At 45.2% G+C, this 27,906-nt stretch overlaps 1 protein-coding gene across 1 annotated transcript; it reads right to left on the reverse strand.

The window, feature by feature from the left end:
* Window positions 1-1,227: 1,227 nt before the first annotated feature.
* On the reverse strand, window positions 1,228-26,189 carry Suclg1 (succinate-CoA ligase GDP/ADP-forming subunit alpha). Its single transcript, XM_075983802.1, has 9 exons — window positions 26,039-26,189; window positions 18,953-19,056; window positions 14,377-14,493; window positions 11,618-11,830; window positions 11,383-11,440; window positions 8,867-8,950; window positions 7,033-7,184; window positions 3,219-3,407; window positions 1,228-1,450 (listed from the first exon to the last, which is right to left on the reverse strand). The coding sequence occupies exons 1-9, from the start codon at window positions 26,133-26,135 to the stop codon at window positions 1,424-1,426; spliced, it is 1,041 nt and encodes a 346-aa protein (XP_075839917.1). The 5' UTR covers window positions 26,136-26,189; the 3' UTR covers window positions 1,228-1,423.
* Between the last annotated feature and the right edge of the window lie 1,717 nt (window positions 26,190-27,906).

Genomic DNA, 27,906 nt, shown 5'->3' on the forward strand with positions numbered 1-27,906 from the left:
CATGGGGCAGAAACACAGTACTCAGGATGAGAAAGTTAAAACAAAAACCAAAGAAAGAAAAAGATGCTTGCTATCATTATTTAAAAGCTTCCGCTCATTCAAAGACACAGTTAAGGCTGGGTGCTTATAATCCCAGAGCACACAGCACTGAGGCAGGAGGTCTGCGACTAGTTTGACGCCAGTCTGCCTAGGTGGTAAACTTAGGCCCTGCCCAGGATACAGAGCAAACCTGTTTTGGACTACACAGGTCTATAGTCTAGCAGGTGTCTTGTGGGAGGAGTCACGGCTGTGTTCACCGTGATGAAAAGCATGCCTACTGTACTCCAAAGCCATTCACGGTGCATCTTCTAGGCCTGGGCTGACTACCGTGGTCTTCCCAGGCTCGCTGTGCCTTCAGCAGTAGCCCACACAGACATGTGAGCTCAGCTCATGTTTTCCTTGGCTCTCCAAACACCTCAAAACCAGCACTCCTTCCTGCCCTTAAACAACCAGCTCCCTTAGCCCCCAGGGTGTTTGCCTTCCCTTTCCAGCCCTAAGGTGTCCTGTCCAGGAAGACTCCACCTAGCCTTCCCTCAGGGACTTCTCCTTTTAAAGCTACTGCTTCTTTTCAGGGTAGTTACACAACTTGAGACTATTTTCCCACTGCAGAATGTAAGTTAGGGTCGGGTATGTCATATTTAGTGACAAATTCCTACCGGAACTTCTAGTTAACAAGGTTTTGGTTTTTTTTTTAAAAAAAACACAAGACTGCACAGCCAATGGTTTTCTTCCTTCTTGCAGCAAATATCCAAACCACAGGTTAGGATGTGGGAGGAGGTGCCCCCTGCCGGCTGCAGTGGAGCACTTCAGTGAGCACTTCCCATTTCCCGAGTGCAGGAGCGTCCAGCCGCAACAGTGACAGTGGCGAAGGCAGGGATGGGAGCTGCTCCGGAGGAAGCCAGGCTGCCTTCCTACGTCCTACTCCCTGGGAAACCGGACAGTGAAGAGTTCCATATGCAAATGAGTTAACTACCATTCAAAGGCCTAAGGTCTAGTCTAGAATTAGACAAATGACAGAGTTGTTATAGTGCATTCTGCCAAAAGTCTCCTATGCTTTCCACAGAGCCATAAGCAAGGGTATGCACACACACACGCACACACACACACACACACACACACACACACACACACACACACACACCTCCATCCCCACCACTCCCAGAACAATGACAAGTGTCCACAACCATGTTCAAATCAAATGATAAGATTTATTATGTCTCTGTTACACAGTAAGTGAAAATAGGTCAATTTAGGACTTTCTAAGATTTGCCCGGGCTTCCCGCGGACTGAGAGGCCAGCGTGAGATGCTTGGGCTGACAACTCTGGGCTGGCTCTTAGCCTAGGCGAGTCCTTGCACTGTGTTAGAGAACTTCGCCTGTGTCCTTCACAGCATCTTCCTCTTTTCAAATTCCTTCACAAACAGGAGAGAAGAAAAGACACACATTACATTCAAGGGACCGTGACCTTCAAAGTATCATCTCTAGGACCTTGACTCTGCACAGATAAATGTACTGGACACTAGGTAACTACTTTCAAATCAGTCTGCCTCAGTACCAGAGCGACAGAGTTTGACTTCTTCCTGTAAACCCCAGAGCCACAGGCTTTAATAATCCTGTCTTCACTGCAGAATTACTGCTGGGGTTGATGAGCACCACTGCTTATCCAAGCCTATAACGCCATGTATGCAAATGCAACAAGCCCTTTAATAAGGCAATAAAGACTTTTCCAGAGAATAAAACTCAACACTGATTCAACTAGAATCAGTTTTTGAACAAAATGTCAAAAACCTTAGAAATGCCTGAAAATCACAATTGCCCTGAATAGAAGGAGCCACGTTAGCAGGCAGGCAGGAGCAATGGGACAGACACCACCTGCCAGTTGCAGGTGCAGAGCGGGAAGCCCTACAAAAAGTGCTTGCTTTTTACCCTTTCCTGCGTTTCAAGAACACTTCCTCATATACGGAATATGATTTTCAGAAGGCAAGATATGCAAAGACTTGATCAAACAGGGAGTCTTTTAGAATCCCTAAGATGAGGGCAAAGTACACGCGACAGCAGAATTTTTAATTCTCTGATAACTATTCCCTTCTAGAAAAATAATTGGTGCCTATTTTCAGCTTAAGACATAGGGTTTTGTTGTTAAAAGACAAGGCCATACTGAGCTGTTGTCTTAGCTACCTTTCTTTCTGTTTTGTCAAAGTTAAAACTCTCATAGAGCAAAGAGGAAAATAGTAAAACACAGGAGGGGGAAGAGAGCCGTGATATTCAAGAAGACATACTGAGAATCGCTGCAGAGACTACAGGGAACAGATAAACTGAGGATGTGGGTTTTGTACCACAGCATCCTACTAGAAAGGAAAAGCAAAGGCAGCTGCAATGCAGCTCCTCTAACTAGTGAGCAATGGGACAGCACCACACAGTCAGTCACAGCATAGCCGTTCACAGCACAGCCGGTTACGGCATAGGGCAAGGCACAGGCCCACCCTCCTCAGGTCCTAACTCCCAGCACCTTTACACTGTTTGCTTCCTTAGTAAACTTCAGCCACACTCTGGAAACAGACACCTGTGGAGTTAAGATGGCTACATCCCAATTTCCTGGAAAACCACAAACATGAAACACAGAGCTACAACCCTTCCACATCCCAGGCTGTACATTAGTGTGCCTGTGACCTCTGAAATTCTTCTGTGGACACCATGCCTTGTCACTGACAAAAAACATACCTACATTTAAATCAGTTTTTTGGGGGGATTTCTGGGGCGGGGGGAAGCAGGGGGTTCAAGTAGGGTTTCTCTGGGTAGCCCTGGATATCCTGGAGCTCACTCTGTAGACCAGGCTGGCCTCAATCTCAAGGATCCACCTGCCTCTGCCTCCCAAGACAAGTGCAGGGAATAAAGGTGTGTGCCACCATCGCCTGGCTTAGAAGGTTTACATTAGAGCTTCCTAATGCTGCAATTCTTTAATACAGTTCCTCATGCTGTGTGGCCCCATCATAAAATTATTTTGTTGCTACTTCGTAACTATACTTTGCTACTGTTATGAATCATGTCAGCATCTGATATGCAGGATGGTCTTAGGTGACCCCGAAAGGGTCGCGATTCCCCCTGGTAGAGAGCCGCTGCATTAGGGCATCAGAACATTAAGCTACGGAAAGAGAAGGAACACAGCCCCTGTGTGCTCACCTTATACATGGTGGTCCCCAGCTGTGCGGGGGACATGCTGACAACAACCCCTGCACTCTGAAGGGCAGAGATCTTCTCTTTGGCGCCACCTTTTCCTCCAGCAATAATTGCCCCTGCATGGCCCATCCTTCTGCCAGGAGGAGCAGTTATACCAGCAATGAAGGACACTACAGGCTTGGCATTTGGACCCTGGAGAGGGAAAGACATTTTAAACACTTGAAGAGTAAGTCAATCAAACTGGACCTGAAATCCATGACTTGGTAAACAGGAAGTGGCTTAGGAAGGAAAAGTCCATCACTCAACCCCAACACTGAACCGGGAACATTGGAGAGACTCAGCTTTCCACACCACACAGAAGCTGCCCTGAGACCTTGATCTGCCAAGTACCGGCACTGTCACCACCATGAGCTGTTCCACACAACTGAACCTTTCTTTTGATAACCCAAACAGCACACCTACCTGAAAATTACATTTCCTGACTTGTGACAATAAATTAAGATCCAAGCTCAACCAGTCGTCTTGTTCGACTTCTACACAACTTCATGTCGAGTTATTATATAATCCCCATCCTTAACAAACGTCCTCAAAGAGAAAGATGAGGGTGGTGGGCACAGGGAAGAGCCAGGACTTGGACTCCATTCCCTACTAATGCTGTATGTTCTCAGACCAGGCTCACTAATAGCTCTGGACCTCCTTGTATATGCAACAACATGGACGACAGTCACTAGTTCCCTCTGCTCTAAAATTCTACCGTCTAAGATAGTCGAGGCTGACTGTTCAACAAAATACAGCCCGAATACAAACTCATTTACATTAACTATCACTGTACTAGATTTTGATATTAAATTTTTTTAAAGCCCATACACAGGAACCAATGGTTTCTAAGCTCTGGGCTTACATTGCAGTTGAGGAAATACTATCAAAATAAATGATTACATATCAATCCATCATGAGATACCACACAGCAACACATGACTATATAGTCAGATTTCACAAGGAATCCAAAAAGAACAAGTCTGAAGCATGGAATCAAGAGCTTCACTCAAGGGTCACAGTTTAATAAAGCTAATAACTAACTCTTGTTTCATTGGGAACATTAAATGAAACCAACTTTCTTTTTAGCCACAGATCCCTGGACCTAGCCCACTGGTTCTGCAGGTTCTACCAGGTTCTGAAGGTCTACTGTGGCTGGCTCTGGCCCTGACTCCCACAGCTCTTTCCTGCTGTAGATGTCACGCCCTGACTTCTTCTCTGCACCTGGCTCAAAATGCTCCTCATCCTCCGTGCACATATGCGGCTTTACACGTGTGACCCATCCCTCCCTCCCGACAGAAGCTGTCTGCCTCCTCCCACTTCTCACCAATGCCCTGGGATGACGGGCTCCTGAGGCCCTGCTCTGGCCCTCACAGGAGTCTGTCACACACACAGCACACTGTCTGTGCTCTTTTCCCCATGTTCTCCTACTAAGCAATGAGATCCCTGAACAGGAAACCCTCCCTCAGTTCCCTAAGCCCAGCGCACTGCAGTGCCTGAGATAGAGAACACAGAGCAAACAGGCTCCAGTCATTCATCCCCTGTGGTCCCTGCACAGATTATGAGAATCTCCTATTTGTGTGGGATGAACTTCTACTTCATCTGCTCCCTAAGAGCCCCCTAAAATGGCAATGCTGCTGCACCAGGGAAGGATTATAAGCTTGACTGTCAAACAAAATTACACTCTGTCTCTGTCTCTGTCAATGGAGATTTCTGAAGGGGAGAAAAATGGAATGAGGCAGCAGGAAGTGTGGTGAGAAATGAGGACCGAGTGATGAGAAGTACAAAAAGTCTAAACACAAGCCTGGCTGTGACGGCTCAGCGCACACAGCACAGCCCAGGAGGACTCTTCCTGTCCCTCCCCATCTGCCTGCACCAACCTTCAGTAGACGCTATTTATTGTTTATGCCACACCATGTATGATCTGTTTTATGCAACACTTTGTCTTAAGCTGCTTAACCTTGAACCACATACAGATCAGATTCTCCAATAAAAAAATAAGTAAGATACAAACAAACTCTGCAAAACCCAACCAGAAATAATTGATGTGGGAGTGATTTCTTTCTAATCTGTTGCTTTCATTGGTTAATTAATAAAGAAACTGCTTGGCCTTTGATAGGACATAAAATTAGATAGGCGGAGTAGACAGAACAGAATGCTGGGACAAAGAAGCTGAGTCAAGCAGTCGCCATGATTCTCCCACTCCACACAGACGCAGGTTAAGATCTTCCCTGGTAAGCCAGCTCGTGGGCTACACAGAATATTAGAAATGGGTTAGATCAATATGTAAGAGCTAGCCAATAAGAGGTTAAAACTAATGGGCCAAGCAGTGTTTAAAAGAATACAGTTTTGGGGCTGGAGAGATGGCTCAGTGGTTAAGAGCATTGTCTGCTCTTCCAAAGGTCCTGAGTTCAATTCCCGGCAACCACATGGTGGCTCACAACCATCTGTAATGAGGTCTGGTGCCCTCTTCTGGCCTGCAGACATACAAACAGACAGAATACTGCATACATAATAAATAAATAAATGTTTAAAAAAAAAAAAAGAATATAGTTCCCGTGTAATTATTTCGGGGCATAAGCTAGTCAGGCAGCCGGGAGCCGGGGCGGCAGAAATGCAGCCCACCGCTGCTCCCTACAACAAAATAATAAATGGAAAAAATGTGCATGTTTCCCACTAAACTTGTAAACTGGCTATGGAATCAGAGTTGGGAGCCAATACACTTTAATATTAATTTAACAGTAGAACAGAGTATCTGATTTTTTTCTAAAGAGAAGTCAGTTTTTACTTAAACTTTCAAACTTTTCTGAACTTATGGTAGCAGCTAAAAATCTATCCTGCTCATTTCTCAGCACTCGCAGTGCTTTCTAGGGACGATGCCAAAGAGACCCTGACATGCATAAGCAGCAAGCTGGCATGTCATATGGGGCATGGATCTGAGGCGGTAGCAGGGGGGTCTGCAAGGAGCCAGAACATGTGCCAAATAGGGCCTACAGTCCCACTTACATCCACTGTGACACACACTCCAATGGACAACTTGAGAGATGTGCTCACTCCACACTAGGCATGCTCCCCACTATGGTATATGTGTGGCAGAGAAACATGGTCTGCTGACGTCTCTGCAGTCAGCAAGCAGAGCGAGCGAGAAGGGGCCAGGGCAAAATAATGCCTCAAGGACTTGCCTTTAGTGGCCTGTTTCCTCCATAATCTCCATAGTGCTACCAGCCAGGGACCAAGCCCTCCACACGTGACCTTACAGGGACACTTCAGATCCAGAGCACAACACCTCTGTGGAGCTGAGTCCCTTCTACTAGCACAGACTAAAGCTAGCAGGGGGGAAAGATCACGGAGAAGGCTGTAAAGGAAAGGTTCTTTAGAGGGTCAACCTTGAGAAAGGCAAAGAGCAGCTATTTCCCTTGGAATTTAAAGAAAGAACACCAGGGACCTTGGATTTAAGACTCAAGTCAGGTGTGGGCTTCCACCCACGGCCTGAATTCTCTGCACTTAGCATGAGGCCAATGTATCAGCTACGCAGTGTGGGGTGATGTCTGGGGAGAAGGGCTCAAGGTAGAGAAGTAGACAACAGCATTATGGGAAGCAAGGAAAAGGACGAGCTCAGAATCTAGAATTATCTGAGTGTTATAGAATAGAAAGTCTAGGCTTAAAGGTAGCTCCAATGTTTTCTTGAGAGATTAATCCATGAAAGATTAAAGATAATTTCTAAAACAAACCCCGGTGTCAGTCAGCATAGAGACCTATATTCTTCCGAACACAAACTTACTGAGTTATGTTCCTTCAGGAATTCGGCAGCGTGTTCTTCAGCATGACCACCAATTTCACCAATCAGTATGATGCCTTTTGTGGCTGGATCATTGAGGAAGACATCAAGGCAATCAATAAAATTTGTCCCATTAAAGGGGTCACCTCCAATGCCTAAGAAGGTCAAAGGATATCAGTATTAGTCAAAATGTAAGGATGAACCATGGAACTTAGGTCAAGAAATATTCCAACTCGATTTTTTAATTCTTTGTACCCTTTCTCTTTAATATTTTTAGATTGCAACACTTCAACATTCAAAGATCACAAGTGACACTTGTTTCTGTTTACAGCGGTGTATGTATGTAAGTAGTGGTCGGCTGGCCATCTTCACAAAACTAGTCCTCTTTACACAACCCATGAAACTACTCCACACTAACAAGTGTGCCTTGTAAGAACGTGGGTGTGTGCGGAGTGAGTCTCCCTTGGACACTTGTTCTTGATTCTACTTCTTTGAGCACGTACGTGATGAACTTGAAAACACTACTCTGACAGAGTCAGCTACCTGCATGATGTACACCACACGGCAAGATTGAACAATGAGCAAGTGTCTTTGCACAGAGGAATTCTTTTTATTTATTTATTAAAGATTTCTGCCTCCTCCCATCCACCGCCTCCCATATCCCTCCCCCTCCCCCATTCTTGACAAGTGCTGCAGAGACTGAGTTTGAAGATGCACTGTCAGTGAGCAACAGGATGGAAGCTTCCCTGGCCCTGCAGATCCCAAGTTAGGAAATGGCAGAGCCTGCACACAGGGCTCTACTCTGAGTACATCACATTTTAGAACTTGGAAAGCAATGAAGCAAATATTCCCTACTCTCTGCCTGCCAATGTTTTTAGTTTTTAAATTACAAACTTGTTGAGGATGAGAATGATTTTCACTTTTCAACACATCTTTCAGAAATAAAGCTGAGAAGAGGAAACAGTGTTGATGAGGTGGCAGCCAGGTGTCAAGCCCGTCTGCCTTACAAGCATGAGACCCGGCGTCAGCGAATGCCCAGCGTCTGTGGAAGGGCATTATTACCTCCAGTTACAAGAACTGAATCTCAAGAAGATGGAAATGGCAAGTCTCTTTCAAACTCAGTTCTTAGTCTCCACGACACCAAATGATCTTGTGCCTAACACTGTGTCCTGCAAATAGAAAGGCTTGATTCATGTTTTCAAATTGAATTTATTTATTTAGAGTATAATAAAAATATTGCAGGGTTCTGTTTTATAATTCTTATTATAAAAAGATACCTTTAATAGACTTTTAAAAGGTATTCTGAGGATTTGAAGATTTTAAATGAGAAACATCTAGTTTTGGGGAAGGAAGGAAGGAAGGAAGGAAGGAAGGAAGGAAGGAAGGAAGGAAAGAAGGAAGGAAGGAAAGAAAAAGGACAGGTACTCAGTAAAACCCGTTCTGTGACACACAGAGAAACCACAGGGCAGACAGCCAACCTAACCTTGACTCTGCCCAGTAAGGTACATGTTTCAGCCTTGGCTTAGAGGTGCCTCAGGGGTTGCCCAGAGAGACAGTGAGGCAAGAAATTTGCTAACTACAAAACACAGAACAAAACTGTGATAACAGAAAGTCAAGTGTGAGGAGCCATGTCTTCCCCGCAAATGACATTAGTGATGCTTTGGGCGCCATGCCCATCCCACAGCCACCTGTACTACAGTGTGCGCTCCTCAACCTAGAAATCACATCTCCAAACATACAGACAGCACCACACTTCAGCAGAGCAAATGTAAGATCTTGTCACTGTGCTTGTTCCTTAACGATGCTCCACTCCACTAAAGACTGGCCAAGCACTCACCAATGCACAAGGACTGCCCCAGGCCGACTTGGGTCGTTTGGTGAACTGCTTCATAAGTCAGCGTGCCAGATCTGGACACAATACCTTAAAAGGAAGAGAATAAAAACTCTCAGATTGTGTGGATGAGAGATGGTCAGATGGTAATGAAACTAACACAGAATTGTAAAAAAAAAATCACATCTTAATTTGCCACTTTAATCAACTATATCTTCAAATGATGAAGACAAAAAAGGAAGTATTTCATTAGTTAGGGTAGTTTTCTGATGATGAAACCAATGCCAAGACAAAGAAACAAACCATAAAAAAAAACAAAACAAAAAAAAAACAACTTGAAATCCCCCTTATGAGACTCTTTATGGAGAGGATAATATTAATATGAACTTCATAAGCATAATCTTGCTCAGGGAAATGGAACATACTGGCTTTAGGTACCCTAGCCACTAAACCATAAAACAGCATTAATTGTATTTAACATTATCTACCCTCCCCACAACTATTTATCTAAGAATTTTCACACAATATATAGGCAAGATTCCTCTGGATTCAGCTATCCTCCCATTTAACTTCCTCACTGCACCAAGCCTGTGGAGAGAGCACCGAACTTCCTAACCAAGATCTATGGGAGAAGGGCAGCAGCAAGGGTCCAGTCAAGCTCACCAGGCAACTTGTGCCATGCAGCAATCCATGCAGTCCTTACAAGAACAGGTATGCGATGCAGAGATTCCTAATTCTATACAGCTTAACTAACTTTGGTTTTTACAAAGGATTAAGTTTTTGAATGTCACATAAAACACATCAGAGCATTGACTCTGAAGCTTGGACAGCTCTAGTATGCCCATGGGTTGCTGCCCTGAATCTCCTGCCTTGGGTTTGTTGTTTTGCTTCAAATGGAGCACCTCCCTCCCATTCTCTGACAAACACGCCAACTATCCATCAAAGCCACACAAAGTCTGAGTGCTGCTTTCCCACACAGGTCCTCCTGGACTGCCCCAACAAGACTGAGATGGGATCTGCTTTTCTCAGTCTCCTTACCGTTTCTGCTTCCTACAGCTCTTAAGAGAGGGGCTTATGTACCACAATGTGACCCTAAATATTTCCAAGTAAGAACAGCTTTCTTCACTAAACGGGTCACCATAGAGCACAGCAGAACACACAGACTCCCTTCCCTCTTGAGGTCAGGGCTAGTGAAGACAATTCTCAGTAGTCTCAGTGACCTATGGGTAACTATTTTGTTCTCTCTGGGTATTGTAGCAAACTCTACAAACTATTAGCAGCAGACCAAAGAATATAAACACTACTTAAACAAGCACCAGGCTGTATGGAGCAGGCCCACTGGGGCTCCTGCAACCTCACTTCCTCATGAACCACTGGCAGCAGGGCTGACAAGTTCAAAGAAGAAAGTAATCAACAAAAAGTGTGACGTTTAACCTAATTCTGCAGACTACACCATAAGCAATGCCCCACAATGACAGCTGTTCCGATTTAGCACTGATAGTTAGGGTCACAGGTAGAGATAAACACTGCCACCAGCTATTACTACAATCACTCAAAGTTAGCTGCACAGTCTAATTTAAGACTAGCACAGCTAACTTTGAATTGTGGATTGGAATCCTTTTATTGTGGAATTAAAATCCTTTTATCTCCTACCTTGAAAACCTTTTGTGTGAATGTTTTAATACCCCCACCAGCACCCAGTAAAACTTTGTTTTTAGGCTGATAGATTTATTCTAGGAATCTGATGGCCTGGAACAGGAACCTCGTCTCCTTGGAGTGGTGACCTGTGTGCCAGCTCTTTTCAGACTAGCCAATTGACTGAAGACTGTGAGGCGAACTTCCTGTCTCTGTGTGTCTGCTCTTCCCAGTGCACCCTCTTGATCAAGAGTAAAGAAGAAGGCACTCTTCAACGTGAGTCATCAGGGACAGAAAATAAAACCCAACGTAATACCATTTCAGCCCCCAAAGAATAAGTTCACTGAAGACAAGAACACTGGAAGATGACGGGTGACTGGGACTCTCTACTGACGAGAATACAAAACAGCACAATCACCTCCTACAACTCTCTGGCAGCTTCTGTAAAAGTCTAACAACTTAACTTGTGTTCTTGTAAATTTTATCCAACAGAAATGAAAGTGTATCCACAGCAAGGCCCGTATTTCAGTCCTGCTCCTGAAAACAGCCCAAATGACCACAGAGAAAATGGATAAACAAACGGTGGTGAATGCCACATCCAGCAGACAGCTACTGAGCCAGAAGCTGACGTTCACTATGGATACTGGAAACACAGAACTCAGAGTTTGAATGGAAGAGGAATCACTACTCTCCTCCCCAGACCATCAATGCGTCTACAGAATTAGAACCAATTCTCAAATAGATGCATTAAATTTGGGACAGATCACTGACTCACTGTAAGAATGAATTTATTATAGTCACACATTTATTTAGTCACAAATTCCCTGTGAGTTTGAAAGATGAAACTTTCACTTTTTAGTCTACCAGAAGGTAACAAATTTACTCACCTATCTTTCCTTTCTTGTGAATGTGGCCAGGCATGATGCCAATTTTGCATTCTCCGGGCTGGAGGAAAGTAAAGTACAGTTTTCAGAAAAGTTCTAAAGAAAATTCTAACTCTAAATAGTCTCTCTCTCTGTCTCTCCCTCTCTCACACACACACACACACACACGCTTCAACAGACTCAAAGCTGTCTGGCTTCACAAAGACTACACTGGGCTTCCTTCATATTTTGCACTCACATTGATGACTCCAGGGCAGTTTGGCCCAATCAGCCTGGTCGTTCCCTGGCGCGTCAGTTTGTGCCTGACCCGTACCATATCCTGCTGCGGGATGCCTTCAGTGATGCACACAACCAAGGGAATCTCTGCATCAATTGCTTCATCAATGGCGGCAGCAGCAAAAGGAGGAGGCACATAAATAACAGAAGCCGTCGCTCCTGTTTTCTCTTTGGCCTGAAACATTGACCACAATTGGTTGAATCACAAATAAAATGCACTCGATAACCTGATTTGACTAGTGTCTAGGAAGGGGTCATGGCGAGGCTCTCCTCACTCTGCAGTCCATGACATGGTGACATGGTTTCTGTCCCCTTTGAATGTCACTGGAAATTAAAAGGTTCAGTACATCTTACCCTATAAAAGGACAGTAAACCTGAGAGCACTGCCTGATTTGCACCTGTGTTCTCTTCTCCCTGGGACCATGCACAGCATCACTGTTCCTCCCCAGACTCACTAACAAGATCCAGTGCCCAGCTTCAGACTCTGCAAGTCCTTAGAAAAGCCAGGGAACCCAAGAGCTCAGAACTTGGCTTTTAAGCACCTATTTTAAATCCATGGTAAATACTATCAACAAACGGTGAAAGTAGACTGTTCCTTTTAATACAGATTTAGTGTGTGTGTGTGTGTGTGTGTGTACACATGCACGCATGCCCGCGCCTGCCCTCAGAGGTCAGAAAAGGATGCTGGATCCCTGGAGCTTGAATTATAGGCAGCTGTCAGGAGTCCAGGTGTGGGTGCTGGAAAGTAACCAAACTTGGGTCTTCTAGAAGAGCACCAAGAGCGCTCAACCTCACCACTGGGCCACTTAAGTGAAGTGTTCTTACCTGACATTTTACTTAATCCATTCTTACTAGAAATCAACAAATCACACCAAGTGTAGATACATACAAGGCAACAGAGTAAGAACAAGGCTTAAATAGGCATTAAGATTAAAGGTGTCCCTCTGCTCCTGTGCTCTCCACGGTCATGACCTGATCCTCAATTAAGATCAAAGGTGTCCCTCTGATCCTGTGCTCTCCACGGTCATGACCTGATCCTCATTAAGATTAAAGGTGTCCCTCTGCTCCTGTGCTCTCCATGGTCGTGACCTGATCCTCCACATGTGGCCTTGCTGCATGTGCATTCTTCTACTCATAATCTGATTTTGGCGTTTTGTTTTTGTTTTTCTGAGACAGGGTCTCTCTATGTAGAGAGGTTGTCCTGAACTCACTATATAGACCAGTCTGGCCTCAACTCTGCTGGGACTAAGAGCATGTAGCACCCAGCCCAGTTCTCCAACCTTTCTGTGTGGCCATGCCTCCCTCTCCATGGAAGTCCTGGAGTTACAGAGTTCAGACTGCGAGAGCAGCAGCGGCTCCCCAGCAGCCCTGTGAAGGCTCTGCTTAGGAATCCGTTTCTGGGATACTCCTGGAGCCCATTATCCCAGTCTACAGATGAGATGATGAAGCCTGGGGAGGGGTCCATGAGGCTCCCCCTCCCCAAAGGACTACCAGCAGCTGATGTTTGTTGCAGGAAGGGGAGCCATTTTATTCTTCAGGGCTGTAGCCACTGATAAGGTACCCTTGCTAAATAGTAGCCTCCAGTTCAGGCTAGGACAAACTACTCCAATTAAACTCAGTGGGGCACACACATGAAGACTCAAAGTAGGAAGGAAGAGTCCTTGGGAAGAAGGGCCTTGTCAGTGAGAAAGAAGAGGGGCACAAGGATGACCAGATGGTGCACATCTTTAGCAAAACTCATGTACTGGATCTTACCACAATCCCAATTTCTCTAAGTTACTGGATATTCAGACAGCAAGCGACTCTCCCAAAAAGGCACATAATTGAGACCTCTACCCACGGAATGCCTGTCTTTACCCACGGAATGCCTGTCTTTACCCACGGAACGCCTGTCTTTACCCACGGAACGCCTGTCTTTACCCACGGAACGCCTGTCTTTACCCACGGAACGCCTGTCTTTGCCCACGGAATGCCTGCCTGTCTTTGCCCACGGAATGCCTGCCTGTCTTTGCCCACGGAATGCCTGTCTTTACCCACAGAACGCCTGTCTTTACCCACAGAACGCCTGTCTTTACCCACGGAACGCCTGTCTTTATCCACAGAACGCCTGTCTTTACCCACGGAACGCCTGTCTTTACCCACAGAATGCCTGTCTTTGCCCACGGAATGCCTGCCTGTCTTTGCCCACGGAATGCCTGTCTTTACCCACGGATTGCCTGTCTTTATCCAAGGAATGCCTGTCTTTACCCACGGAACGCCTGTCTTACCCACGGATTGCCTGCCTTTATCCAAGGAATGCCTGCCTGTCTTTGTCCACGGAATGCCTGTGTTTACCCATGGAACGCCTGTCTTTACCCACGGAATGCCTGCCTGTCTTTGTCCACGGAATGCCTGTGTTTACCCATGGAACGCCTGTCTTTACCCACGGAATGCCTGCCTGTCTTTACCCACGGAATGCCTGTCTTTACCCACGGAACGCCTGTCTTTACCCACAGAATGCCTGTCTTTACCCACGGAACGCCTGTCTTACCCACGGATTGCCTGTCTTTATCCAAGGAATGCCTGTCTTTACCCACGGAACGCCTGTCTTACCCACGGATTGCCTGTCTTTACCCATGGAATGCCTGCCTGTCTTTGTCCACGGAATGCCTGTGTTTACCCACAGAACGCCTGTCTTTGCCCTGCTGCCTTTTCTCCACACACCCAGAAGCCATTACTTACTTCCTTCACAGTATTAAAGACGGGCAAGCCCAGGTGTGTCTTGCCGCCCTTCCCTGGCGTGGTTCCTCCCACGAGTTTGGTGCCATAATCCAAGGCCTGCTGGCTATGAAAGGTGCCCTGCGAGGAAAAAGCACAGGAACCATGAAAAAGGCAGAAGGAGACAGTGGAGAAGCAAAGGCAATCTCAGCAGCTTGGGAAAAGAAAACCAACCACACTAGGTGCTCCCAGGCAGCAGCCTGAACCCAGCACTCTCACCCACCACTGGCTTCTGTAAAGCCAAGAGCCATTGAAGGTCCTTTCCTATCCCTTGCTATAACTGGCTGCTGTTCTGAAATGCCCTGTTGCTTGTTAAAAGGCCATCCCATTTTCCCTGTTCCTCATCTTTTTGTACCCCACTTTGCCCAACTGCAAATCCAGGATGGATCATTACATTTGTCCAACCTTGGCCTTTCCCTTTAAATTACATGGATAGCAAAAGCACAAGCTGGCTTAATCTATTTCACCAGCACCCACCATCACACACATGCACGTACCCACTGCCAAGTAGTAACTAGAGAAAACCCACAGCTGTGCTAACAAGTCTACTTTAACTAAGGATCAGTCAATCGGCAGCGAGTCTTTCAGGCCTCCCTGACACTTCCCTGTAACTCACTTTCTCTGGCAGCCTTTTTCCCAGACTCTTCCCACAACATGCCATAACACACACACACACACACACACACACACACACACCCTGACCCAGTTGTAACAAGCACAACACAATGGCTCTGAAGATTGGGAGATTCAGGGCTCTGCTGCCTCCCTCCTGTTCTCCTTTCCCTTCTATCTCAGTTCATGCCTGTTGTGATGCCACCCTTACCAAGGTAGCAAGCAGAGTACATGGTGAGCCTTGCCCATCGCACTCACACAACTAGCCGAGCCTCTGCCTACAGTCACACACTCATTTGCCTACCTAACATCTCTAACTGAACATATTCACACTGAGTTCCTGATCGCCCTCCTCTCAATCTGTTCCATCTATTGATGACGACTCCACTCCCATAGACATTCAGACAAAAAGTAGGATGTCACACAACCTTCTTCCTCTTAAACCCTGAATTTATAGACATTAGTAAATCTCACCACTGTATACTCAAAATAACCAGTCTCTCTCCTACCTTCTGCTGGGAACAGTGTTGGCTGACGTCACCTCAACTCCTAGTAGCTTATTTTTGTTGCTCCCTTTGACTCTATTTCCCACATCACCAAGGGTTTATCCTATAAAACCCGAGGAAAATCCTTCATCTGTCTAGCTCCCTAAATGTGAAGTTAACATGCCATGTGCCCTCACGGCAGAGCCCATACCTGTCAGCTCACAGTTACTGTTGTGAATGCTTGTCTGCGGCTGCCACATGGCAGGCAGTGCCTGCCTGAAAGGCTTACTGTGCATCCTGCATAAAACACCCCCTAGGTTCTCCAAGATTCGCTCACAATCTCCTTTGGATCCTGGCTCAGACAGCAAACCTTCCCTGACTACCTGACCTAGTCTTCTCCCCCACACCAGCCACACGGAACAGGCATACTCTTTCTCCTTCCCCCGGTTTGTTCCTCCATAGTGATTAGACTTTCTAGTACCACATAATTCAGTCATGAATTTTGCTGATGTGTTTCCTCCTCTCAGCAGAGGTACACGCCACGAAGACAGTGATGGCAGACACTCAACAATGACGAATCAACAGGGGAGGGTTGATGTGACAGGCCCTAAGGGTATTGAGTTGATTACTTAAATATTTAATCATTTAATATAAAAATTGTGACTTTAAGGACTTTGGAAGTTCTTTAATTAAACTTTTCTCTTTATACTAGCAAACTCAGCCCTAAACAAATTAAGCAACTAGCTTGAAGCTAGTGACAGATGGCATTTAGAAAGAGCCAAGCCAGTGCTCTGCACGCTCTCTTTAAACAGTGCTATTCTGTGTGTGGTCCACAGACCAACTCATCAAGAGTGAAAAGTGAGTAAGACAGAAGGAAAAGAAAAAGACCCCAAAAGAAAAACAACAAAAGTCTAAAACAATGTTCATAAGCATAACAGTGTAACACTATTGTAATTTTTACTGTGTTTCACAAAAATACTGATTCACATTAGATCAGAAAGTCAAAACCAACACCCTAACAGGTCCTTTACTCCTGAGTCTGACAAGCAGTGGCCTGGGCTGCACATCCAGTTGAGTAACAATGAATCCGCCCTTTAGTACTGCGGTGTGACTAAATAAGGGAGCTCCCATGCACAGGAAGCTTCTTCGCAGTTCTCATGGTCACCAGTGCAGACCAGGACCATTTCTGCAGCTCCTACGAGCCAGTAAAGAACCCACAGCACTCACTGGAATGTGCACGGCTACAATCCACTCTAACATACAAGGTGCGCACTGAGAAAGGAACTAACGTGACAAACCACAAGCTTCTGTGGCACTTAGCTCAATATTCAGTCAAAAACACAAACAAACAAAACCAGAAACTGAGACCATTAAGAGTCACAATTACTAAAAATGCAAACACAAGGGAAGTGAAAAGACCCAAAAACTAGCATTCAGGAGGCAGAGGGGGTCCTATCTCCATAAGTTCAAAGCCAGCTGATATACACAGTGAGTTCTAGGTCAGCCAGGGCTACACAGTGAGGCTCTGTCCCAAAAAAACGGAACACAGGCAGGCCGACGCTGAATAAAAAGACTTGAGCAAATCGTTCTCGAATGTAGGAAGCAGAGTCAGTTCCAAACAGTGCTTGTATATGGAGCACAGCTCTTACAAAGATACCAGAGGTTAAAGTGTCACAAGAATGGCATATGAAGTTCAAGGGGGAAAAAAAAGTATAATGAACTTCCTCAAGAATTTGAGGGGCTGGAGTGATGGAGGTGGGTCTTGTATCTATTTGTTGCTTTCATTGGTTAACTAATAAAGAAAACTGCTTGGCCTGATAGGACAGAAAATTAGGTAGGCGGAGTAGACAGAACAGAATGCTGGGAGAAAGAAACCAAGTCAGGCAGTCGCCATGATTCTCCCACCCGACACAGCCGCAGGTTAAGATCTTCCCTGGTAAGCCACTCGTGGGCTACACAGATTATTAGAAATGGGTTAGATCAATATGTAAGAGCTAGCCAATAAGAGGCTGGAACTAATGGGCCAAGCAGTGTTTAAAAGAACACAGTTTCCATGTAATTATTTCGTGTAAAGCTAGCCATGCGGGCGGCTGGGTGCCAGGAATGTAGCCCGCCGCTCATATTACAACACTGGAGAGATGGCTCAGCAGTTAAGAGCACTGGCTATTCTTCCAGAGTTCCTGAGTTCAAATCTCAGTAACCACATGGTGGCTCACAACCATCTGTAATGAGACCTGGTGCCCATACGGCTGCAAGCATGCATGCAGGTGTAACACTGTATACATAATAAGCAAATAAATCATTTTAAAAAATAATTTGATTATATGCTAATGTAGCATACACAAAACTAGACTGTACTTGGAAAGAAGTACAGATCACACCTCCTTCCCTCGGGATGTGCAATATAACTTTTGAGGATGTCTGTATACGGACATTTGTGAGATCTGGCTGGCCTTCAGCTAGCGCCCTCCAGATTCAGGCCTGGCAATCTGGGAGACTGTGCCTGCACCTGCTTTTGTAAATTACACTGGATTAGAACAATTCGACAGTACAAATGCTGTAAAAGATGTACTATATAAATACAAAATACTTGTACGTGTGTTTTTAAAATGAGACATACAGACCACAGAAATAAATCCGAACAGCAAACAGCAGCTCTGCCCTTTCCAGGATCACCTCTTCACTGACAACAACTACACAGCTTTTCTAAACTGAGAAAGAAATACTGAAGTTTACCATCTCACTCCTCAGAAAGAAAACTGAGGTACCTGTATTTTCATCTGGAAGGATATATGCCAACTTAACAGAGGACTCCTGGAGAGCAGAATGGTTAGAAAGAGGAAAAGGAGACTCTTATGATGGTTTTATTGTAGAATCAATTAATAGTACCTTTCAACTTAGGCAAATTCTACGACAGAAGTAGGGAGAGGGAGAAGATGTGCATAGAAACTAATGAAAGTCAATTCCAATCTTAAGAGCAAGTTTGCCCACTGTCTTCCTCAGCGAGCACTTGCCCCGGAGAGGGTACCCAGTGGAAAAGTCACCTGCAGGTTCATCCGCCCACACTGTCCAGGAGCCTCTCTGCATCTGTGCATTTCTTCATACTGAGCGTGCATTCTATGTTTAGCACAAGGTTTTCTCTACAATCTATTTACCTAGTACTCAAAGAAACAGAAGTCTCTCGCAGTGTTGGAGGAAAACCAGGAGTCCTGTACTTGCTGAGTCTCCGACACTGTCACCCCTGTGGATCCTCAAGCTACATTTAAACACAATCACCATCTCACAGGCTTATGACACCTCCTGTCTTCCTAACACACGGCCCTTTCTGAGCTACAATATAGTTCTACTCCAATCATACATATAGTACAATTTTTTGTGTTAATAAAAACAAATTTTTTTTACATCTTTAGTCTGCACTTTAATAAAAATGTAGATGCACATACCTGCTTGCCAGTGAAACCCTGGCAAATGACCTTCGTGTTTTTGTCAATATAGAGATGCTTCCGGGAAGCTGTGTAAGAGCTGTGCCGTATCCCATTCTGCTGCACTGAGAAGTGAAGAAAATAGGACACGTTACAATTTTCCCACACTTTTGAGCCATGAATGAAATTTAATGACCCAAATTTTCCAAAACTAAACCTGTAACACAAGAGCAATGCTGTGACCACTTCCTGAGACAGGTGCACACCAGACACAAACTAGAAAAGCAAACACAAGCGCCTATTCCTTGTGACGGAGAAGCACAATCTTCTACTGCTTTCTGAACAGAGAAAGAAAAGCTGAAATTTGTAATTTTCATTCCCAAGGAAACCTGGGATTCAAATTTAAGGGTTTCAATTAAACTCTGAAATTATTCCTTATAATGTTTACCAAGTGCAGCACCCGACTCCGCCATGAGCCGCCATACCCGTGAGCACCAGGGGAGCTGGGGCACCCTTGAGGAATTTAAGAGCTACCTTACCCCTCAGGAAGACCCATGCAGGAAAGGCTAAGTCATGGGATAAATCTGCCTAAGATGCAACCCAAGATCACTTAGTTTGAGCCCTTCTGATGTAGGCTCAAACGTCTACAATTTCTAAAGTAGATGAGAAGAGAAATATGAAAACAAACCAACAAAAAGCCACATTCCTAAGTTATGTCTGGCAACCCACTTCACGAGAGACTGAGAAACCTAAGTAGTTACTATAACCCACTCCTACTTCAAAAATCAGTCAAAGAGCACATGACTCACAATTAGGAGTTGCCTTCTAAACCTTCACAGAGACTCTTAGCCTGTCATCTCTATAGCCCTCTTCAAAGCAGCCAGGTCGTCTTCCTAACTCAGAGGAGCCCATGAGAGCCAGAGCAAATCTATCTCCTCAGGCATTTCTCAGCGCCTTCCCCCACTTCTGAGCACTTTCCTACTTCCTAGTGCTCAGACCTCAAGTGCACAGCTGAAGAAGCACCTACTAGAAGGGGTGTCTGGAGAGCCAATCCTCCAGGGAAGAGACAGGCTCAGATGTCAGCCTGACCCTCTAGGGAAGAAGAGTTCTGCTTGTACACGGACAGCTACACAGCATATATACAGACAGCTGTACCACAGGTACACAGACAGCTGTACCACAAGTACACAGACAGCTGCACCGCATGTACACAGACAGCTGTACCACAAGTACACAGACAGCTGTACCGCATATACACAGACAGCTGCACCGCATGTACACAGACAGCTGTACCACCTGTACACAGACAGCTGTACTGCATGTACACAAACAGCTGCACCACAAGTACACAGACAGCTGTACCACAAGTACACAGACAGCTGTACCGCATATACACAGACAGCTGTACCACCTGTAAACAGACAGCTGTACCACATGTACACAGACAGCTGTACCACAAGTACACAGACAGCTGTACCACAAGTACACAGACAGCTGTACCGCATATACACAGACAGCTGTACCACATGTACACAGACAGCTGTACCACATGTACACAGACAGCTGCACCGCATGTACACAGACAGCTGTACCGCAAGTACACAGACAGCTGTACCACAAGTACACAGACAGCTGTACCACAAGTACACAGACAGCTGTACCGCATATACACAGACAGCTGCACCGCATGTACACAGACAGCTGCACCGCATGTACACAGACAGCTGCACCGCATGTACACAGACAGCTGTACCACAAGTACACAGACAGCTGTACCACAAGTACACAGACAGCTGTACCGCATATACACAGACAGCTGTACCACATGTACACAGACAGCTGTACCACATGTACACAGACAGCAGTACCGCATGTACACAGACAACTGCAGCCCTGAACCAGACTGTGCTAAACAAGGGGCCATGCTGCAGTCAAGTTCTGGCTCCCAGGGAACAGCCAAGCACCTGATCTGAGCCAAGAGATCCCACAACAGAGACTCAAGGCCTAAAAGGCTGATCCCACTGCACTGTGCAGCAGAGCCCAGAGATGCTACTCAGATCATCTTTGCCCTTAGTTCACAGATTTACGCATAAAGGCCATAAACAAGAAATACCACTGATGACAGTCATAGAGGAACTTGCAGTGAGAGTCTGAACTTTACTAATAGAGAAAACAAACACACTAAATTAAACAGCAGGCAAGCAGGAAAGCCTGAAGGTGGCCATGATTATGCCGATGGTGAGAGCTACCAGGGCCACACCTGGGCCAGGAGCAGCTGAGATCACTCCTAGGAACCAGACAGGCTTGGGCTAGTGTTCATGCTCTGTGGTCTCCAGCAGTGCAAACCAGGGCAATGCTTTTCATCTCCTTAGCCTTAGTGTTCTCATCTGGGTGCTGAGGAAGATGCTTTCCACGGAGGAGATGGGTTTGTCAGTCCTATCTCCTATAGGTAGCAACCTGTATTATAAAATGCCCAGGGCTATTAATGCTGCAATATATAGCCAAAGAGCCCTGCCAGGTGGGACTAAGCAGGGCCTTTTGTGACCAGTGCATCCCTACTCAATAACCTGATTGCTTATGAAAATACTCTTCAACTCAACCCTGAAAACTATGTCCCTGTTCCTTCTTTACTGGTATGTCTGAATTCATGAATTCAACAGGGGTAAACTTTAACTGTACTGGCCCACTTGCTGCTGATTTAACAAAGTGACTTTGAACAAAGTAACTAATTACAACGAAAACCAGTTTGTTCAGCTCACACTTTAAGCAGTGGTTCTGAGCGTAACCCCTTTGGGGCGCGGGGTGTCAAACCACCCTTTAACAGGGATCTCATATCAGATATCCTACATAACAAATATTTACACTACAATTCATAACAATAGAAAAATCAGTTATGAAGTGCCATAAGCCCCAATAATATTATGATTAGGAGCTGAGAACCATTACTTCAGAGCGGCCTCACCTGCTCAGCCGCTGGTAACTAGAACTTGGGGGAAGGGCAGCAAGGGAATAACACAATGCCAAGGTGCTGGCTAAGCACATGGGCAGACATGCACAGCAGCTCACTCAGGAGTAACCCAGACTAGCAGAAATCTCTTCTAGGCACCGTGATCGCAGTGACCTAACCACCTTCCAGATCTCACCACATCAGAGACACCTGGCATGAGAACTCTTGGGGGACACTCAAGCATGTCCTAAACATAGCATTAACCATATGCAAAATACAAGTTACAGTGGTCTCCACATGAGGAGACCTTGTTGTGTGACAAAACTTTCCCAGGGAGACACAACTCACACATGTACTTAACCCAGATAGAGAGCCCAGGGCAGACTAAAATAGAAATACCAACAAAATGCAACTGGGGGAACCAATGAGTTTTACTGGGGTTACTTTCAGGAATAAGGGTGAGGGGTTACTGACAGGACTGGCAATGACTCAAAGACAGCTGTGCCACCAAAGCCTGGTGGCAGCATGGGAGACAGCTCACAGAGCTGGGAACCCGGAATGTACTACACAGCCGGCAGGCGGCTCAGCGGGCTGGAGTGTCCTTTCCTGGTGCCACGGTTGGTCTAAACCTCTTCTGGGCAGGTTGCCTGGTTTCTGCTTTTTCCCAGAAGCCAGCCTGCTCTCTGAGAGTCTCTGTGGCCTTGCTGTCTGACTGTCTTTGTAGCCTGGCTTCCTTCTGACTGAGGGGGAGGCTCAGCTTTTATTGTTTACTCTAACAGGAAGGAGCCTCCTGAAGTTGGTCAGTTTTAGGGCCTTCCTGAAGCTATTTTGAGTTGTTTACCTTCCTGCTTAAGGAGCTTTCCAGAAGGATGGCATTTTAACGCAGAGGAAAGTTACACAACAGACCTACAATACATGGGAGTACCTCAGCACCCACTTACCCCAAATCCCTAAGACAAGCTCTGTATTCACTTATCTTAAGGACACATTCGATCCTACTGTCTTAGTTGATCATAGCACCATGTTTCATAAAATTTAAAACACTCCTCATGTTTTAAGGACTAAGTGTAAACAGAGGAATATAATGTGTTCGATGTTTTATAATGTATCAACAATGAGAAGACATTCCAATTTTATGAATGTTATAAAGTAAAAATCAATAAATGGGTCTAACACGATAAAATATCTGCCAAGTGGCAAACTCAAATTATTCTCCTATATCTAGGAGAAATCATTTTAAACTTCAGTGTTGCCACAAAGCAACTAAGAGGCCGGAAAAACAAGTTACTTTTCTCAGGGCTACATCAAGGAAGGCATTTGCATACAGGCTTCTATTTCTGAAATAAAGGCTGAGTTCTTAGACACAAACAACAGTAGAGACTAGAAACAGTAATATCAACTGTTGAGTATCTCTTATTCCACACACTTCCAAATGCTTCTCTGAGTCTACAAGCAGCCTGTGTAACTTGGCAAAGATATAAGAAAGGCAAGTAGCTCCTGTGAGCAGGTCACTGAGCGTGCCGAAATCCTGCTTCTAACAAGAAGGATCAAGCGTTCCAAGGCACACTGCACAGTGCCAGCAGAGCTGGATTCTGAGATTCCTTGGACACTACCTGGGAAATTCTCAGCGTTTGTTTCCTCATTTGCCAAACAAAACATTAGAACTAAGCAGATTGTAAAGTCTACTTTCTGACACCAATACCGTAATTCTAAGGATCAAAATATTACCTGCTCTTACTAACTATTCTGAAAATATGATACTCCCAACTGATACTTTAAAAGATCCTACCACACTTTAGGTTTCTTTTAAAACTTCATTTCAGCCTCAGTGGTGTTTATAAAATCTTACACATTCTCAACAGAAATAATTGTTATTTCCCATTTATCCATCCTCCCTACAGCAACAGGATTCTTACCCTTCTTTCATGAGTCATAAGAGTGTGGGATGGGCAGCTGAACATTTCTCAATTGTCCTCCAACAGGGCCTGTAGCACCGAGGTCTGCTTGCCTTTTTACCTTTTTTAACTTAAACCAACATTGCAAAACTTGGGACCTCAACACATAAAGTGGCATCAGCTAACATTTAAGGGTGGGAGGTGGGATTCCTTATCATCTCTAGTTATTTTAACCTAAGTAATTTGTGACTTTCTAGAAGAAGAAGAAAAGGAGGAGGAGAAGGAGGGGGAGGAGAAGGAGAAAGCAGCAGCTTGTAAGGCAATGTGGCCACTGCAGGGGCTTGGGAATATGGCTGGTGTAAGAAGATCTGAAGTCTACCAACTCAGAAGTTTTTAACCGTTAAACACAGTCATTGCAACCTTAGTACTAATACAAAAACACCCTAGTTTAGGTCTAATAACCTAACTCAGATCCAAGACGACTCCAGCAACAGAAAGCTAAGTAGATTTTAGGCTTTCAGTCTTGGGAGTCTAAGAAGAAAGCCCTTTTGGGTAAGGATTACCAAGTTTTGTTTTAAAAATGAACTTAAGGAACCAGATTATCTAGACATTCTTCTAGAGACGCTTCCATTAAGACAGCAGACCTTCTGGATGGAGGCCTGGCTGTTTTAGAGCCTTGGACCAGCAAGACCTCAGGAGAGAACACCAGTGTGTAAGTGAGCACATTCTGCTGGGAGGTCCCATTGACCAGACTAAAGTTACATCTGGTCTTTCACATCTTAACCCACAAATGATTCCAATTAAGTTGGATTAGCCCCATACCCAACACACTAGTGTTCAAACCCTCCCGACAACAGCAATAATACTGGTAGAACTAATCCCTCCTTTCCTTCTATCTAGAACACATTCTGTATCCTTTTAACCGTTCAAGAAAGAGCTCCAGAAAACTTACCCCAAATAAACTCAACTCTTTCCTATTTGGCAAAGCCTTTGTCCTCTAACGATTTGGCAATGAAGTACAGCTACTGTGTGCACACTTATTCTTGAACACTTTTAGGATACTCAAGAAAGGAACTGAATCTCACTATCTGGTGCAAGAAGAAGCAGAGACAAAGTGTAAACAAGGACTAGAGGGGAAAGACTTGTTGCCGAAGTATCCGTTCACAGGTTGTCATCTGACTCACTGATTCTGCACAATGAAACCAAATCACTCACCAGTTTTTAACATCTCTTAAATCTGGATGTATCTGACAACCAATGGCTCATCACAACCATTTCTCCTGTTAGTAACAGGCAGGACACGGCTGCATTTCACAAACCACGCTCTCTCGGATTCATTGCAATATGCTCCTATTTTCATGTGACTGGAAACATTACTTGAGAAGTCTTTTCATTTGGATGATTGGTTTTTGTCTGTTTTGTTTTCTAGACAGGGTTACTCTGTGTAACAGCTCTGGCTGTCTTGGCACTCTGCAGACCAGGCTGGCCTCAAACTCGCAAAGATCCACCTGCCTCTGCCTCCAGAGTGGGATTACAAGCGTGAACCATCACACCCGGTGAGAAATCGTTTATACAAGCATGAATGGATTAGCGAGACTACAAAAAGGCCGTGAACGATTCCAAGGTTGTCCTGACATACTTAACACAGAGACTTTGGACGCAGCAATAATTCTCAAGAGTCAGCATTACTGAAAAGTAGCAACCCTGGGAGATTAGTTCTCAGAAACTGTGGTGTTCATAGAGCCTAGCTAGCAATTACTTGTGAAAAACACATTGGTGGCAAAAGTGCCTGCCAACCCTCAGGTTCTATGCACCCACAGGGTCATGCAAACTCTGGTCGCTGAAACCCACTTTCCGTTGGCCCTACCACACAACGGACCAGTTAACTCCAAGTTGGTACAGGGGATAGCCTCTTCAACCCTAGCGCTCACTCTCCCAGCAGAGTTCATCCCGGACCTCTTCTTCACCCTTGGCTCCAAGGAAGGGCCAGCCTAGACGCCACCTCCACCCCGCCACTTGCCACCGTAGAGGCTAGAATATGTTCCCGGGTCTGCAGGAAGCCCTACCCAGAATCTGGCCTCGACCGATCCACCGCCCAATCGGACAAAGTCCCCTCCACCCCCGAGAGCTGCCACTGGGGTCTGGCCCCGTGGTTCCCTCGGCCCTCCAGAGGGCCCGCCTGGAAGAGCCCTGCTACGGCCTGAGGCAGGACGTGGAGCCCGAGAGCTGCGGAAAGCTGGAGGAGAGAGTCCCGGCACGACTCACGGAGGAAGGTGCGCGACAGCAGGCGGGCGGCTGCGAGGCCGTTGCTGCCGGAGACCATGATCACGGTGGCAGCTGCAGCAGCTAGGGCTGCGGTCATCCCCCAATGACACTCCCAGGCCCCCGGAACCTAGCTAGCAAACCGCTTTGCTCGCCGAGAAAGGTGTCCAGAATAGTAGCCTGAATAAATTTGCTCTCCTCTCGGACACCGATAGTCACAGAAGAAAAAGAAAAGGAAGAATGAGGTTGGAAAAGCAGATAATAGTTCAGTCTCTCTCGAAATTTGGATTTAGGTAACCGTAAGCATAACGGCAACGTTGAGGACACCCCATGCGAGGCCCGGTCGGCGCGTGGGATTGTGGGAAATGTATTTTTTTGGGTTGGCTGCATGCGGAAAGGGAAGCGGTAGGATGTTCTGGCGTGGGCACAGAACGACCACAGGGACAGGGAAGCACCACCACAATGTCATGTCCCAAACCGTGGACCTACACCTCGGTTTTCCTCGACGGTTACAGAGGATATAATACCTCCCATGCCTTTCTTGTAAGAATCCGAAAATTAATCCTGGTAATAGAGGCCGAATACGCGCGCACTAGTTTCCTGAAGCAGGAATCTCTTAGTTCAACAAACCGACTCACTACCTTTGCCTAGTATTAAATGTTAAAATCCCGAGGACTGCAATTCGAGATAAAATTGTGAATTTTGCCCCAATGGGAAAAAACTATTCACTCCACTTTAAAAAAAAAAACCTTACTAAGACCTGGAGCCAAAACACAAGGATTTCCTACTTAACACCGCGTTCCTAAAGTTCCCTATCATTATCATTAATAAAGCTGTTCTAGTTCACTAAGAACGTCATTGTAATTTGCACTAATCTCTGGCTGCGCATGCCTACAAGCCCCTTCCTTGTCTTGTAAATCCTGTCCTTGTGATGAAGTTAAATATCATTCCTTTCCAAATAAGTTCAGTATGAAGACTAATTTTAAATAGCAAAATTTTCACTGAGACTTTACTTAATAATTTAAATTTTTGCTTCATTTAGTTAACAATGTATATTTTAAAATATTCATTTTTGTATATAGGTATATATGCATAAATTATATAAAAATCACTGATTTTTTTTTTTTAGAACATCATGTATGAGCATTGCATCTACATCACTCTGGCCATCCCCCAGCCCTAAAATTCCCCCAGTATTCCCCCTCCCAAATTCATGACCTCATTCATTACTATTGTTACATACATAAGTGTATAATTACATGGCCCTACTGAGTCCATTTAGCATTGCTGATATGCACGTGTGTTCAAGGCTGACCACTTGGGATTGGATAACCATGCAGGAGCATATCCCCGAAGAAAATAAAGCTTCCTTTCTTAGCATCCATTGGGCAACCATTGTAGCTCTTCATCTAAGGGTGGGACCTTGACTTTAATAAACCTGAATTTCCATGAAGGCACCGATTTTAGTTTATTTTGTACACTGAGGTATGCATCCCTAGCACCTAGAGCAATTCCTCACACATAGAAAAGTTTATTGTGTGCTGATATAGAAGGAAAATAGTGTGCACATTATATATTGACTCCACAACGTTTGAGGGACCTAGAGATAAGTCAAGCCCGTGTAAGAACTATGCCACACCACAATTCTGTGCTTCATAATGGGGAGGGAGCAGTACACAAGACAGTGACCATAATACTCCTTATACATAGACTGAGTGTTGGAATCATAAGTGGATTCATATTCTAGATCTGCCACTGGGATTCTGGTTTTCTCAGTGAGACCGGGATCAAATTCCCATCTCATAAGAATGTAAGAGTTAAGTACAGTACAAAAAGCTCTTAGGACTTGTAAGCACGCAACAGGTGGAACT

This window comes from Microtus pennsylvanicus, chromosome 8 (assembly GCF_037038515.1).
Source record: "Microtus pennsylvanicus isolate mMicPen1 chromosome 8, mMicPen1.hap1, whole genome shotgun sequence".
In the NCBI taxonomy this organism is placed as follows: Eukaryota; Metazoa; Chordata; class Mammalia; order Rodentia; family Cricetidae; genus Microtus; species Microtus pennsylvanicus.